This window comes from Dermacentor variabilis, chromosome 6, assembly GCF_050947875.1.
Source record: "Dermacentor variabilis isolate Ectoservices chromosome 6, ASM5094787v1, whole genome shotgun sequence".
In the NCBI taxonomy this organism is placed as follows: domain Eukaryota; kingdom Metazoa; phylum Arthropoda; class Arachnida; order Ixodida; family Ixodidae; genus Dermacentor; species Dermacentor variabilis.
The window spans coordinates 77,639,481-77,655,934 of record NC_134573.1 but is presented as its reverse complement, the minus strand read 5'-3'; the positions used below and the strand labels follow the sequence as shown (position 1 = coordinate 77,655,934).

The 16,454-nt window shown below is 48.9% G+C and overlaps 1 protein-coding gene and 1 non-coding gene across 2 annotated transcripts; both read left to right on the top strand.

Moving 5' to 3' along the window:
- Positions 1–598: 598 nt before the first annotated feature.
- On the top strand, positions 599–5,947 carry LOC142584884 (uncharacterized). The gene is made up of 2 exons (XM_075695208.1): positions 599–719; positions 3,569–5,947. The coding sequence occupies exon 2, from the start codon at positions 3,591–3,593 to the stop codon at positions 5,769–5,771; it is 2,181 nt and encodes a 726-aa protein (XP_075551323.1). The 5' UTR covers positions 599–719; positions 3,569–3,590; the 3' UTR covers positions 5,772–5,947.
- Positions 5,948–16,382: 10,435 nt separating this feature from the next.
- TRNAM-CAU (transfer RNA methionine (anticodon CAU)) lies at positions 16,383–16,454 on the top strand. The gene has a single exon. It is a non-coding gene; the product is annotated as a tRNA-Met (tRNA).

Sequence of the window (16,454 nt, the reverse complement as noted above, 5' to 3'; positions counted from 1 at the left end):
GAAACGCTTGGCGCGCCTTGGGTATGTGGAAGTGGGCATGTAGCTGGAAGTGAGAACATTCTTGGCCAATCCTGCAGAGGGGTTATGTGCCACTGGTAGGTGTCAAGATAGATAAGCAGTACAAGAGGAGACACGTGTAGAAGTCGGGAGTGGCGGTGGTAACAAATCTATTTGCTTTTAAGAATACGATCACCCCTTGACCGAAGTCATTAGGACGAAAGGGAAAGGGGTGAAGAGGCGTAGGGTAAAAAATAAGGTATCCGAGATTGCTTTCCCGAATGTAACGGCAACGAGAGCAGCGGAGTCTGGAGAGTGAAGTAGAGAGCAAAACGAGACAAGAGCATGCATTGAGCGAGGAGGGACGAGCTAGATACAAGTAAAAAAAAAAAAGAAGCATACGTGAGGATATTTCAGTAACCACCAGAAAAAGCTTCGCTTAATCGCCGGGTCCCGAATATGAGTGGAATACGCTGTTATTTCTTTATTTTTTACTAGGAAAGGTACATAAATAACACTTTACGAACACACATCGTTCATCGGCGAGTTCTCCGCCATGGTTACATGTGCTCTGCGTGAAGATGTCGAAGAGAAAGAAGCGCCAGCGAAGCTCGTGCAGCCAGAGCGCGCGTGCTCGTCGGAAACCGCCAGGAAGAACGTCCCAGCCGAAGCCTCCGTCGGCCTGGGCGATCGGCACCCGACTGCTTCCCTCTCGGAAAACGGTAAGTGCTTCGACTCTCGTTGAGACAAGCAGTGCATTGACGCTCTGGCGTTGGGCCTTCGGCGTCGTCAAGCTGCACAGCAGCCAGCGTAGCTCCAATATCTACTGCACGCGAGTGCCAGCCCGATCACGCATCATTCGGCGCAGGCCAAACACCTAACAGCGCCCGTGCCTCAGCTGGAATGTTCGCGCGTGTACCATTCCATCGGTCGCGGCTCTAAGGACAGCCTGTAATCCAAACCACGCGAGCGCTCTCTCGCGGTTTTCATTGCGGGCGAACGTTAGACCTTGCGTCAGGCCCCGACGAACGCTTCCTTGTAGCGAGCCGCAGTTAGCCCTTCTATTTTCCCACTTCTCTTAACAGGCACCGAACGATAATTTAAGCAATTCTGATTTCATCGTAGCTTCTCGCTATTGGTCCAAGAATGGCGACAGCCTAAGGATTCGTACAGAGCTCCGCCCTTAAAATCGAACTGCGGCTCCGCGTTCCAAAACAATGTTCCCGAGAGACGTCTACGGCTGCTGAAACATGCTCGCCTCCGCCATGGCCCCGTGGGAAAAGGTGAACGTAACTGTAATGCAATGTTTTTTATTTCCGCCACATCACATGATTGTTGGGGCCCGGAGTAAAATCTGTCGTAATGGCAGGTTGACGAAGCAAGGGTATAGGCCGATTCTGACATGATTTTGATATTCTCTCTCAATTGGAGAACGGTCAAGTTGCCGCTGCATACTTTGGCTTCCCCCGAATATATAGTGCGCTTACAACTTAATCGCGCCTGCGCAATCACTTGCATGCGTGGCTGCTTGTGGCCAAGGAGAGCTAACTTCGAGCTTGTTTACTCGCAGTTTTACGCTACAAATAGTTTGGTATACCGCCCTGAACGTAGCACAAAACGTCAGATTAAGCCCAAACCGTTCAACAGAAAAATAAACTTCGCGTCTGCAGGAAACAAAAGCGTATGTTTTTTTTTTTAATTCATAGATCGAACCCGATGCCACCAACTTTGTAGTGCTGCAACTCTCACACAAGGCAGATAACTATGCAAAGACACTTGCCCAGGGACCACCGATAATCGGTAAATTCAGCGACACGAGAGGGACTCTTTGTTGGTCTAGATTGTACTGCGTCACCTTGCGAAAATTGGCGCCGCAAAAGGCGAGGCATAATCCTTTTGTTCTGGCTTTTTTGAGGGTGTGTGTTCTTCAAATATGAGAGACAAGATTTCGAAACTGCATTAGAACGGAGTACTCAACGCAGGGCGCAGCTATAAACCGTGCTTTCTGGTTGCGCGTGACATTATGTAGGACTCATTTCTCTGAGAAGCCCCAACTCTTGTTTCTGGATGTACGTGCACAAACCTTGAGAGTACAGAGACGAGAATGACAGCTTACCGCATTAAAACTAAACGCCAACTCGAGGTGGTCACCGTGTCCACTCTTTTCGTCAAGTTCACCTTTAAAGAAAAAAAAAGAAAGATCGAGTCGCCACAGTTAGTTCTGCCTATTTCAATGAATGTGGTTTCCTCTATTAACTTACGGTGAACATCCGTTGAACGGCATTACCTTGCGGCTCTTTTTCAGTCCGCTTCTTGCCGAGCACCATTCTTCGCGGTTTTCAAGTACATTATAAAAAAACGTTTACTCCCTGTGAGGCGTGTCTTGCCTACAAACAATATGATCATCGTCGGTATTTCTTGTGTTTCTTTTTTTTTTTAACTCTGCGATCGCTACTTTCATGTCAAGAATATGGCACGGTGACGACGCGCGTGATGTCTGTGACCTGGAACTGCATGGCGATCAGGCTTAACGAAGGGAAAAACGCAGTCAAGATAGATGACGGGTATTGTTTGGGGACAAAATAAGCTCGCTAAGGCTTCATTTTTTTAGCCTCTAGGGCACTGTAACCATACTAAGGTGACTTATCTCCATGCTTCGGCCTTTCTGGTCTCAGTCAGTCGACGTCATAGCCTTGCCTGGGGTGGTATCCTGGACATTGCCGCATTTTTGCCATACTTTCGAATTCTCCATCTCTGGTCGGGTCGGCCCATAGGGCCGTAGACGGTCTGTCTGATTGGCTCACAACACCGCCGTCGCGGAACCCGTTGGTTTCCGCTTATCAATCTTCTGGTTCTTTAACGAGCGCCTTTCTCCTTCGCGGCATAGCGCACTGACAGCGAGAGCCGGCGCGAAGCACGTTCATTCAACCCTAGCAATCCTTAAACCGCGCCGAAAGCCTTTGCTTCCTGATGTGCGCGTCCTTCAGTGAAGCCATGGAAATCTGCTAGATTACAAACGGTGGACGCAGTAGAAGTTAGACATGGAGTTATGGCTAGAGTGCGCAGCTCGAGACGCGTAAACGCTGCCGCTATTTATTTCCTTCACCATGGCGCAACCTCTTTGTGAGAATCAGTCGACGTCCTTGCGAACGCGCAGACATTATCAGCCCATTCCCTAATTCTTAAGTTTTCACAGTAAAAAAGAAAGAAAACGGCGCACACAGCACAAGCGCACCCATTGTGTCCCCTATTTTAACGCAAAAAAAGTAGTCGATCACCACGCAGCGCTTACAAGTGCGTGAATGTGTCGTTCTCTGTAATACGAGCGAATGCCAAACCAGCTTTTAATCCACTGTGCTTGCGCATAAGGTGGGGCGTTATCAACATGACGCCCTGCCCATTAACATGATTCACCGAATGGACTTACGGGCTATAGCAAACCGATGGGCTAATGAGGTGCCGTACCTCTGTCTTCTGTCGTTTCGCGAGCTGTAGTTGCGAGCAAGAAATGTTTGCTATCCCTCAGTACTTTCATTACTGAGGGTCTCTCTCTCCTTCTTTTCTGTGCCAGAGCCCTACTCCAGCGGGTTCCGATGGACTACAAACCGGAATCTGCGCTGGTAAACAACGGCCCTTCGACAGTGCGGAGGATCCGCTCCATGCCATCGCTCCACCTTCCTTGCACGCGGAGCGAAGATAATCCCATTTGCATGTTGGTGCGTAGGATCGGCTCGTACAACGAAGCCCTGTGGTACGCGGGACTCGAGCTGAAGGAGGAAAAAGACAAAGGTGTGGGCGAGCTGACGCTCGGTGTCGCCGAAGATAGCCAGCACGAGCTGCCGTGGAAATCGTCAGGCATCCAGAGCGAGACCATCGCGGTCAGCGTACTCGCCAACCTGCTTTCCCTCCACAGATGCATAGTGGCCGTCGATCTCAACCACGTCATAGCGAAACGACCATTTCTGCTCAACTGGCTGCAGTACGGGCGCGGTGTGAGGAGCCTGACCGTCCGAGGAACGCCGCAGTACGACGAGAATGTGATAAAGGCCGTGGTGAACGTCCTCAACCCCCTGGACCGGCACATGACGCCGCTTTTCGAGCAGTATTACACCTACTCCGTGCGGAGGCCCACGCTCGTAGTGCCGCCGCCGCAAAATGGCCGCGCCACACTGACCACCTTGGACGTTGCGGACCTGGACATGAGCGGTCCCCGCGCCAGTCAATTCATCATCATGCTCCGTGACAACAGGACCATCACCGAACTGGCAGTGGGAGCCTGTGCGTTCACCTATGGCGGAACTGACCTGTCCGACGGATTTCGCAAGTACTTGGCACAGGAAGACTCGGTGCTTAAGAAGCTCACCATCAGAACGACCGATATCAGCAAGCAAGCGCTGCGGTCACTGGTGAAAGCCATCGCCGCCATGACCAGCCTGGAGGAGCTGGTCGCCGACATGGACCTCTACAACGTCGAGGACAAGTCGCTCTTCGCCGATATCGTGGCTCGGAACAAGACGTTGCGCGCGTTGAGCATCATCTGGTTCAGGCCTTGCGTCGTGACAAGCATTCTGCACGATGTAGAGCTCCCCGTTGGCAACGCCGGCAAAAGGATCAAGCCCTGGCTCATAACGCTGCCCGAAATCACGACACTGTCGTCGCTCACCATTGACCTCCTCGGCTTCACTGAGTACGAGTGCTGTGCATTCTTTCGAGCTCTCGCGCGCAACACGTCACTGAGGAGGGTCACCGTGGGACACCTTCCTGCACGAGGTTCCCTCAAGAAGATCTGCCGCACGATCAGGGAGTCCAGAATGGCTGATAGAGTGATCATCGTAGACGTCCACTTGACCTTCGAGAACCTCGCCATGCTTCCAGAATGCCCGGAGGTCAAGTCGGTGAAAGTCAGCTCTCTCCATCTGATCGAGCGGGACCACTTCTACAGGGCCTTCAACGACGTCCTGGTAGCCTGCCGCACACTAATGACGCTTCATGTGTGCGTGCACTCCCACTTCTTCGACCACGCTCTCCAAACAGCGATGGCCGCTTACGTCGCCGGTGCGACCGCCCTCCGAGACTTCGAGCTCCACGTCTATGCAGACACGCAGGAACGGGAGCTGGAAGACCTGCACGTTTCCGAGGGCCCCGAAAGCCCGCTTGCGAAGGCCCTTTCGGCACACCCCAGCCTTGTGAGAATAGTGTTGAGGGAAGTGCGCCTGAACGAGCACGACTCTCGGTCGTTCGCCGAGGCAGTCCTCGGCAGCACGAGCCTCACTAAAGTGACGTTCGCGGCGCTCGGCGACAGAGGCAACGAGGCCTTCCTAAGCTTTGTGATGCCGCGCATCGAGAGAAACTACAACCTGCTGCAGCTGAGCCTTCCCGGATGCGCAGATCGCGACGGCGAGCTCATGTTCATCCGAAACATCACGAGGCGCAATTACAGTCTCGTAACAAGGGCAGCCCGTTTCGTGATGGGCGAGCAGGACGTCTACTGCGCACGCGCCGTCGAGCTGGTGTCGGGCCACGCGTCGCTCGTGGATATGGTTAGCGAAAGGGCGGCCGTCGAAGCCGTCGAAGCGGCGGCGATGATTAGACGAGCCCTGGGCCTGCCGTGCCTGACGAGCCTGAGCGGCTTCATGAAGATGGCCGGGGTTGTCAGGCACCGCGTCGAGTGCTTCGGCGGACGGGGCCGCACGCTGGACCAACTGAACGAGGACTGCTGGCTGCACATCAGGAAGTATCTAAAGGTGGTTGACATCGTGCACAGGAAGCGGTGAGCAAGGAGAGGCTTGGACAAAAAAAAAGAGGTGACGGGCCAAGTCCTTGCTCCTTTTATATTGCCGGCACCTACAGCATGGAGCCTATTTCTATGCTATAGGGCCCGGCAGGTGTTGCAAAACATAAGGCGCAAATAAACATGTGCTGCTTTGTTGAAAAGCTTTGATTCTCGTTAGATAAATGAATATTCCGGCTAAGAGCGTTTGGGCAACGTGCAAGTGCGTATGTAACTGTAAACAGCGACGTGCACGGGACCACCGGCCATGTGCGGCTGAGTAAAGGAAGTGACAAGTCGTATCCATTATACGGCGCGATACATAGCTATTTTGCTGGCGTGCTCACACGGTACCAGCGGCTCTGGTAACCCTCTTTTCTGCCTCCGATCATCGCCAAGCTCCGATTGCATCTTGTCGCTGGCGAGGAAGGCCTGCAACTAAGGCACTGGCATGCAAGCACAGTGGCGTAGCAATGCGGGGGGGGGGGGGGGGGGGGGCGTGGGCCCCGGGTGCAAGGGGCCAGTGGGGGGTGTCTATGTCTGAAGACACCCGGAAATTGTCGATATCCTCGCCTCCCTCGACTACACCCAAGGGGGGGGGAGGGTGACACAAGACCAATGGGCCCCGGGTGCCATGACGACGTAGCTATGCCACTGTGCAAGCATCAGCGATATGCCTTTTAAATTCTCGTTGCACGCTGGCATGTGCTTCCAGAATTTGCACAAATCCTGCTCGCCTACAATTTGAAATCCTACAAGTAACGCCGGAAGAAGTAAAGAAAGTCTTGGGATCTGTGCAAAGGGGGAAGGCAGCTGGGGAGGATCAGGTAACAGCAGATTTATTGAATGATGGTGGGCAGATTGTTCTAGAAAAACTGGCCACCCTGTATACGCAATGACTCATGACTTCGAGCGAACCGGAATCTTGGAAGTACGCTAACATAATCCTAATCCATAAGAAAGGGGACGCCAAAGACTTGACAAATTATAGACCGATCAGCTTAATGTCCGTTGCCTACAAAGTATTTACGAAGGTAGTCACAAATAGAATCAGGAACACCTTAGTCTTCTGTCAACCAAAGGCTACTCAACAATAGACCATATTCACACTATCAATCAGGTCATAGAGAAATGTGCGGAATATAACCAACCCTTATATATAGCTTTCATTGATTACGAGAAAGCGTTTGATTCAGTCGAAACTTCAGCAGTCATGAAGGCATTACGAAATCAGGGTGATGAGCCATATGTAAAAATACTGGAAGATATCTATAGCGGCTCCACAGCCACCGTAGTCCTCCATAAAGAAAGCAACAAAATCCCAATAAAGAAAGGCGTCAGACAGGGAGATACGATCTCTCCAATGCTATTCACAGCATGTTTATAGGAGGTATTCAGAGACCTGGAGTTGGAAGGATTGGGGATAAAAGTTGATGGAGAATACCTTAGTAACTTGCGATTCCCTGATGGTATTGCTTTGCTTAGTAACACAGGCGACCTATTTCAATGCATGCTCACTGACCTGGAGAGGCAAAGCAGAAGGGTGGGTCTAAAAATTAATCTGCAGAAAACTAAAGTAACGTTTAACAGTCTCGGAAGAGAACAGCAGCTTACGATAAGTAGTGAGGCACTGGAAGTGGTAAGGGAATACATCTACTTAGAACAGGTACTGACCGCGGATCCGGATCATGAGACTGAAATAATCAGAAGAATAAGAATGGGCTGGGGTGCATTTGGCAAGCATTCTCAGATCATGAACAGCAGGTTGCCATTATCCCTCAAGAGAAAAGTGTATAACAGCTGTGTCTTACCAGTACTCACGTACGGGGCAGAAACCTGGAGGCTTACGAAAAGGGTTCTGCTTAAATTGAAGACGACGCAACGAGCTATGGAAAGAATTATAGGTGTAACGTTAAGGGATAAGAAAGGATCAGATTGTTTGAGGGAACAAACGCGAATTGATGACATCTTATTTGAAATCAAGAAAAAGAAATGGGCATGGGCAGGACATGTAATGAGGAGGGAAAATAACCGATGGTCATTAAGGGTTACGGACTGTATTCCAAGGAAAGGGAAGCGTAGCAGGGAGCGGCAGAAAGTTAAGTGGGTGGATGAGATTAAGAAGTTTGCAGGTACAACATGGCCACAATTAGTATATGACCGCGGTAGTTGGAGAAGTGGGCGTAACCAGGATGATGATGATGATTGTGATGATGATGATGATGCACGCCTACTTAGAAGGGCCGGGCCCAGAAGGAGTGCTATGAAAGGAGGATAAAACGCAAGGAATAAATTGCTAAGGAAAATAGAAGACTGCAGTCGAGGTGTACAGGACAAGACAAGGTCGTCCGCATCCGATTGTTCAAAGGATACCACTTCTTAGTTTCTGCTTTTCTAGGTTTCACGGCACGACACCCCCCCCCCCCCCTTAGTGGTTATGCGCCATATGCGAGGTTATCACCATCGTCATCATCATCAAAGTTCCTCACGCTGCCCATGCGCTGCTAACGCAAAGGTGTGGCCTTAGGTTGGTTGATTTGTCCTAAGCGAAAGAAGAAATTGAACACGGTGTGGAAGCCGTGTCCGCTTCTACAGTCTCCCGGGTCGTGAAAAAGCTGACAAGTGTCGAGACTAGAAAGCTTGCGACTGCAAACAGCAATCCAACTAGCCATGTAAAGAAACAATGTAGTGAAGAAAGAGGCACAGAGAAGCGGGCGCATGCGGCTTAAGTCATCATGAGGACTACAAAAGGACGGAGAGCAAGCTATTGAAAATTTCAGAATTGGCTTCACCAAGATGCACTGCCACTAAGGAATAGGACCTTTCTTTCCTACTGATTATACAGAGTCCGACGATAGCGCATTTAATAAGAACTGTTGTGCATTTGCCCGCGCTTCCTCTATTAGCGACATGGCAGCATCCGTAAGCCACCGCAGGGAACAGGAACTGATTCACCTTGAACCAGTTCACGAAGTTCATGACGAACTGAACAGCCTTGTGGCATTTTTGATCTACGCTGGGTGTCTTAACTGTGATGTTGAATGCAGCTCCTCGAATGTGATGGATGCATTTAACGTGGTTCATTTAGTAATAACAATAGGGGAGATTCGAAATTCATAGCGATCTGGCAACACTGGTCACGTCCGCCATTTCTTCGGAGGCGTATATCTGCAAGCATGGAGAGAGAGGGGGGGGGGACATAAATATGGAGGTAAGAAATAAACTTTAGGAGAGAGCACGTCACGCTACCAGCCTTAGCAAGCGACGGCTCCGCGAAGATATGCTTCTCGCTTTTTCGCTCGAAGTATCGGCCCAACACGTGACCACTGAGAGACAGCGTATTGGACGAGAACGTTTGCTTCCCGGTAGTTTTTATTCGACGCGCACTTGTTCGGTTGCGCTACCGTAGCTCTATACTCGCAGAGCGGCAGCACTACAACCTGCCGCGTGCTCATCAAGCCCTTCTTCCCAACTGGTATTGCTATTTCGCTCTGTAGAGCAAACACAGGTTTAACGATTATTGAAGGGGACCTGCCAGCACCTAAAAAACTCGCCGTAAAGAAAGCTGGCACAGATGTCGGCCTTGGCTATAATGCTCTATTGTTTCACGTTGACCACATTCAGCACTGGCCTTGCACTATCGGAGCGCACGCAGCGGGCCTGCATACTGTAGCTATAAAATAATTTCTTTCTTTCTTTACTTTTTTTTATATCCAGCGAAAATTGACAAAGAGCTGCAGTAGTGCTGTCTCTGTATGCCGCAGTATATCAGCCGCATCGGAGGAAGCGCAAAAGTAAAATGTCATTCTTGAATGCCAACACTTTTTTGAAAAAGAAAGGCGACATTGGAACTCTCGTTTGGGTGCGAAAAAATATCTTATTATTAAGGCGAAAGCCTTAAGCGACTCATACCCCGATGGTCTTTTTACGTAATTTCCCCTCTTTGACTGCTGCAGTACGTGTTCTTTTTTACCCTGTTCTTCACCACCAGGCTTCACACGGTAGGTTCCTGTGAAGGAACCTTCCGTGTATACATGGTATATATGGGCTCGCTGTGCGTATGCTCCTCCCAGCCGTGAACATAAACTTTAGTACACCTGCAATCGGATATTTTACAATAAAACGAATTCGCGGTAACAATGTGTCATCATTTATTGGTCTTCGACTGCTCTGCATAAACTTAACCTGATGCCTGCAGATGTCCCCACAAGCACATTAATTAATTAATTAATTAATGAACGAATTTGTTATCACCAACCAACGAACGCCCCCAGCTATCAAAGAGACACGAAACTAAGCATCTGGCTGACTCACAAAGCCGTGCACATAAAGAAAACGTTCTCTCCGTAACTTGTGTTCGTGCATGGCTCTCAGCTCATTTCTACGCCACCTTGATCTTACGGTTCGAACAATAGGCTCACGATTTTCTAAGCGAACGAGCCCCGGATCTCGCAAAACCACACGAACGCTGCATTCATTAAACGGGTCAGGAACCTACGTTAAAGGAAGAAAGCACTATAAATCGAGATTAATTTACTTTGCCGTACCGAAAGCATTAGAAAATAAGAAAGACAATAGCGCAAGGTGTACACCTCCTAGCGGTTAATTCTCCCTTCAAGTATACACACGCTCTTCAATACGCGCCAGACCTGTTCGACAATGCAGAATCCCAATTGTCTGCGTTAAACCGCACACTTTAATAAAAGGTTACCCGAGGATACATTTAAACTCGGCGTCACCATTCCTTCTCTCGCAACACCCGAAAAATATGCGTATAACGCTCATGTAACTTCAAAAATAATCCACGCGTACACATTGAACGTACCACGAAGATCGTGCAGGCATGACGTGCCCGGCACGATATTGCCATAGAAAAGTCAGTGCCCTTTCACTTTGTGAAGAAGAATGACCAGCGAAGCTGTGTATGTGGGCCCCTTAATGGAGAACTGCATCTCCGCCGCGGGTCGACCCCGCATTGCACTATTTTCGGGCTCGGCCCACGAATGGGAAGTTTTGTGTCTATAGATGAACGCGATCCTGGGGGAACTAGCGCCTAACAGCAGCGCTGTAATTCGCTTTAAAATTCGTTACGTGTTTGTGATAATTAATTAATGATCAATAATTAATTATTACGACGACGAACGCGAGAGCACTAGCACGAGCGCGTTCGCGCGGTAGCGCCAAGGTGCGCCAACGAACCAGCTGTGGAAGACGACGCTGGAGCCAATCGTGATGATGACAATAGCTTTGCGTTAACACACGGATACGATCCTGGAGAGAGTGGCCCTTAACAGCTACGCTGTGAAAATGAGAACGGGAGCGTGACGACTGGATGCATGGGCGCACGCATGCAACAAAGCCAGCTTCGAACTTCTGAGCGAACCTCGGCGGCACAAAGAAAAGCTGGTAGACTCGGATGACCTATTTCAACCCTTAACTCAATTACTCCAAACACTATCGTTAGGACGCAGTTTTCTTTCTCTTTCTTTTCTTTTTTTTCCTCCATTTTCTTTTTCGCGTCCCCTACCCAGCTGGACTTGCCTTGAATGTTGCGTTGACCCAACACGCCGCTCCCGCGCATGTTTAGGACACCGTCTGAAGAGTCCAAGACGAATGCTAAACCTCGCTATCACCGCGCAGTCTCTCGGGACATTGGGGGAAATTAAGGGGAAGCTTTAGCTCGAGCCCAACTCTGACGCGGCCTATTCAGATACATGTAAAACGCAGAAACGCTTTTCTGAGATAAACCCCGGACCGATTTTAATGAAATGTGTTACATTTGCGAGAGAAAGTTAAATTACAGAGACTGTTGAAAGCGGAATTCCTATTTAGAACTGAATGTTGTTAAAATAATTTTCGAAAATACGAAAGATCGAAAAAAAAAAATAGAAGCACGAAGTCCACAAATCGATAGCTCTGCATCAAGAACAGATATCGCGATTCTGTGAGCGGCATCCATAAGATCATTCAAAGCGGGCAAATTCTATATGTCATTTTATATGTTACGTGGATTCGTTACGCTTTGTACTAAGGTGCTGCAAAAACTGTATTTTCATAATATTAAATTTTTGGAGGTTCGATCATGTCTGGCATATCAATTTTGTCCGCTTTAGATGTACGATTAGTTGAAATTCACAGAATTGTGGTATCAGTTTTCATTGCTGAGTTACAGAAGCGTAAACCTGATAGTTTCGTTTTCTGAAAGCTTTCGAGATTTGTCAATTCTTAACAAATAATTCACGGCATAAATAAAATATTCGAAACCAACGGTCACTATATTTAACTTTTTCTTTTAAATGCAACAAACCTTGTCAAATTTGGTGCAGTGGTTGCCGAGAAAAACGAATTCTCATTTTACATGTATTTCGATAGGCCCACCCGAGCTAAGGCTTCCTCTTAAAGGATCTCTCTTTCGCTCTGGTGCGAAGTAAAACAAAAAACATGCAGACATTTGGTTTGTTAGCTTTAATTCGTCTTTTCAAGCAACATACTACACATATAGCAGATGTTGCATTGAACAATTCTCTAAGCCACGTGTCCCCCCGAGCGACGTCACATTACAAACACGTGTACGTAGGCGCACTAGCACGTGTCGGTGGTGGTGGTGGTGGTGGTAGTGGTAAAAACTTTAATTCGTCAACGTAAAATTATTTGAGATTACACGTGGGAAGTCTTGATGGCTTCGTGAAGTGGCCGTGAGACCGGGTCTTACGGCAACTTCTAAAGCCAGGGTCACGGCTCATTCTCCGGCTTGGAGCGCGGTGGCCGCGAGGAGAAGGGAAAACGGCGTTCGGTTTGAAATTTCAGCCCTCTCTCTTTTAATCCCATCTACCGCACCCTGCTGGCGCTGAGCCCTGCTCCCACATGGGTTGCAGAAATACTGCTAGCCTTTCCTCATTCCCCACAAGAACCACTTCTCTCAGCTCTTTCCGCGCCGTGTAGCGATGCAACACTTTGCAGACGCGATCGTTATCGCGCAATGCGTGCTCTGCGCTTGTCAGCTCAGCATTGCCAGACCTGGTGAAGGGCCCTTTAAGGATAATGGCTGCATAACGCTTTCGAGCGCTTGCTTAAGGAATTTTCGCGAGGGCAGTACTTTTTCAACGCACATTTACCTACGTACGGTGGACATCAGTCTTCTTGTTTTTTTTTTTCGTTTTCGCAGAGTTTCACCGCAGTGACTTTTGTACAGTACAGTTTTCGTATGACAGCAGGCTTGACTCTCCGATTTCGGTAAAATTCTTGCAACGCTCGCGAGCACGTTCTCGAACTGACGGGGCTCTGCTCCGCATGAACTTCATTTGCACTTCGCTTCTCCAGGAAGCGCAGGACGTGTTTCGAATGATGTTCTAAATAACACTTTGCAATGCGGTGAACGCGGTTTAAATCGTGGATCTTGGGACCTAGAAGAGGTTCGACGTAATGCCCACGCATTTATTTCACATTTAACGCTAAATCACCGCAGGATTTTTTTTTTCTTTATCACATGGTGAGGCTGAAGCTCAGGAAAAGGAGGTCATCACGACGATAACGGAAGCGTGACGACAACTTCCGACGTAGCAGCAAGGAGGGACGTCTGCGACAAGCCCACTTTCGAACTTTTTCGAAAGCAAATCTGATTGTGTGCACACGTAGTGTGTTGTGTGGCGTAAAGAAAATCTGGCAGACTGCATGCAGCCCGTTAAATCAATTACTGAGAACAGTATTGTTAGGAGGCATTTCCTCGCGACCTCTATTCCTTTCCCTGCCTTCTTCTTTCTAGCTGCTGCACCATCAACTGCAGCATCTGCTGCCCGACTCTTTCGAAGAGTATACGCATCCGAACCTGCTTGTCGGGCGTTTGTCTTTTCGGCCCTCGGGGTGCTATACTGTCAGAGTCTGCCGTAGTGCCTAATTCGCAGTCTTCTAGTATACTTATTGGCCCCTAAGGCTACTACGGCCTACGGCGTTTCCGATTGGCTCAAAACGCCAAGATGGCGGAATGCGACACCTTCGGTTAGCCGATGCCATGGAAGAAAGCAAAAAAGTTCCGACAAAGCCCATCTCACGATGACTGTCGACGTTAATGTGATAAGAATTCAGTCTATAGCGACACGCCGTGTCCTTGAAGACACCTTTATTTACAATTTCTAGCGGTCGCTCAGACATTATCATCGCTACGACACGCACTGAAGCCACAATCGTCCCATTATGCTATGATACGTGCTCGCGAGGTTCGGCCATGGCCATGGCGACATGCCGACGATGCACTGACGACGATGGAATGACGGCAACGGGGCCACAATTCTGGAACGGTGATGATAGTATAACGACAGCTGCGCGACGATGACGACGATGGCATGAAGACAATGGGATGACGATGACTGTATGACGACGATATGACGGGAATTGGATGACGACGAAGCTGGAATGATGACAATGGAACGACCAGTGCGGCATCAAGACGACGTTTATGACAACGGTGGAACGAACAACGAATGAGGTTAAGGTGGTAAATGTAGAGGGGGCGGGGACGGGGGCAATGGGGGCAGCACAGAAGGAATTTCGGGGGGAAGGGCAGTACCCATTCGCCCCTCGTAGGGCCGCCTCTAAGGGACATCGTATTTAGATAACACATGCCCCCCTCCCCGCCCCCTCTGCATTTACCACCTTAATGTAACCAGTCATAAGATATCTTCCCGCATCTACAACTAAAATGGAGAATGCGGGCCTCTTCTAAGTAAATACTCAGGACTTGGAAGAACGATGCCCAGTAGGGAAGAAAGGATTCGTACAATGTTGGTGTGGGACGAGAAAAGAAGAAAAAAAAATTCGGCTGTGCGCTGATGCTCGTTGTCAATGCGGTGTGCTGCCACACACACAAAAGAAAAACCTTGCCATCGGATCGGGAGATGGAGCGCCGCAGGCATGCAGGAATTCCTGCATGCAGCAGCCCGGGAAGTAGAAAAGTATTTACTCTCTCTTTTATTGCAATTACAATTATAATGGACACCACGCGCATTCCTGATGTCTTCGTCGGCGTCGCCATGAGGTTCCGTATAAAATTCAAGGGCGATAAAATCGTCACCGCGTGCCGTATGCTGTATGCACGATTGAACACGTGCAAGGGCGAGCCGGCGATCGCGGCTAAATCTCACTCATGCTAGCGAGGAAAGCGGGGAGGAAGCGCGCTGTCTTCCGTCGCGCGCAAAGCTCGGCGGGGAGGATAGGGATTGGGGGCGCCTTCTACCCCGGGCTGCCCGAGCAGCCGTGCGCGCCTGCCAGGGCCGCTGTATCTTGATTAATTCTTGAAGACCATCTGCAACAGGGACAGAGCGCGCCGCGCTGTGGTTTCGCGGCTTAGTTCGTGTTGATGCGAGTCGCAGCACGATGGTCAATTCGCTCGCTGCTGCTGCTGCGCTTCCTCACTCCAGCGTTTTGACAGCAAGTTTCCGCGGTCATCGAATGATATGTGTTCACGTTTGCTTGTGTGCGCACGACAGCGAGCTTGTTCAGTTAGTATACCTGTGTTTAGAAGTTTATACGGTCGATAAAACCCCCATCCTTATGTCGCATGGCTAGCTGTCCACTAATTTGCTTAAAAATTTATAAATAATTTTAAATAACCAATGAACGAAATACGAAAACCAAAACAGGTAGCTCCGCTCCGAGTGGCCCCGCTAAGCCGAAGCGGAGCGCGGGCGATTTTCCCGTTTTAGTTATACTGCAGTGTACTAGAATCTAGTACACTGTAGTGTACTAGATTCTTGTGCCGATGCTGTAGCCCGGGCACAAGAACAGACTCGTGCAGCCGAGCGCAAGCAGCAACTGCGTACAGAGGATCCGGCAGCCTACCAAGCCGTCCTTTAATGAACTGTTGGGACTAACCAGAGATAAACACCGGGGCCACAGTTTTCAGCTTCGCTGCAGGTTAACCATATCTGTACGGAGTGCTTGAGCGGTGATTTTTCTTACATGCGATTGGTTTCCGAAGCCTTCCCGCTTAACTGACCGACCTGCGAGTGATGACAATGGCCACCACAACATCAATAATAATAATAATAATAATAATAATAATAATAATAATAATAATAATAATAATAATAATAATAATAATAATAATAATAATAATAATAATAATAATAATAATAATAACATATACTCTATCTATTTTGTGTGCCTAAGAAAAACCGGAGGTCTGGATACTGGCGCAAAGATAAAAAAATATGAAAAGGTAGAACCACGGCCAAACGCTAAGGATAAAAAGTGGAATAGAAAACACACAAAAAAAGATCAAGATAAGCAGGTACGCGCATACGGTACAACAATCAAGCATTACTTGAAAATTACATTAAATGCAATAAAAGAACAAGGACAATATTGGTAAATAATAATAATGTTTCAAAACTGGCATAAATCCACTGTGGGCACCTATTACTCGACGCTATACATTTTTTTCGTTTCTTTCTTCTTTTTATTTCTGCGTGATGGCAACAAAATTGCAAACCGGTTTTCTGCCGCGCCTTAGTGAAGGACGACGTTCGCCAAGGGCTCGACCAGACACACGTGCATCAGCAACGCGGTTTCACGTGACGCATATGAATAGCAACGGCCGCATTTGTAGCGCGAAACGTTCAGCAGAGTGGCGCAGTGGAAGCGTGCTGGGCCCATAACCCAGAGGTCCGTGGATCGAAACCACGCTCTGCTA

Excerpts from the sequence above, each read along its gene's own strand:
- LOC142584884 (XM_075695208.1), top strand. The coding sequence starts at position 3,591 with ATGGACTACAAACCGGAATCTGCGCTGGTAAACAACGGCCCTTCGACA.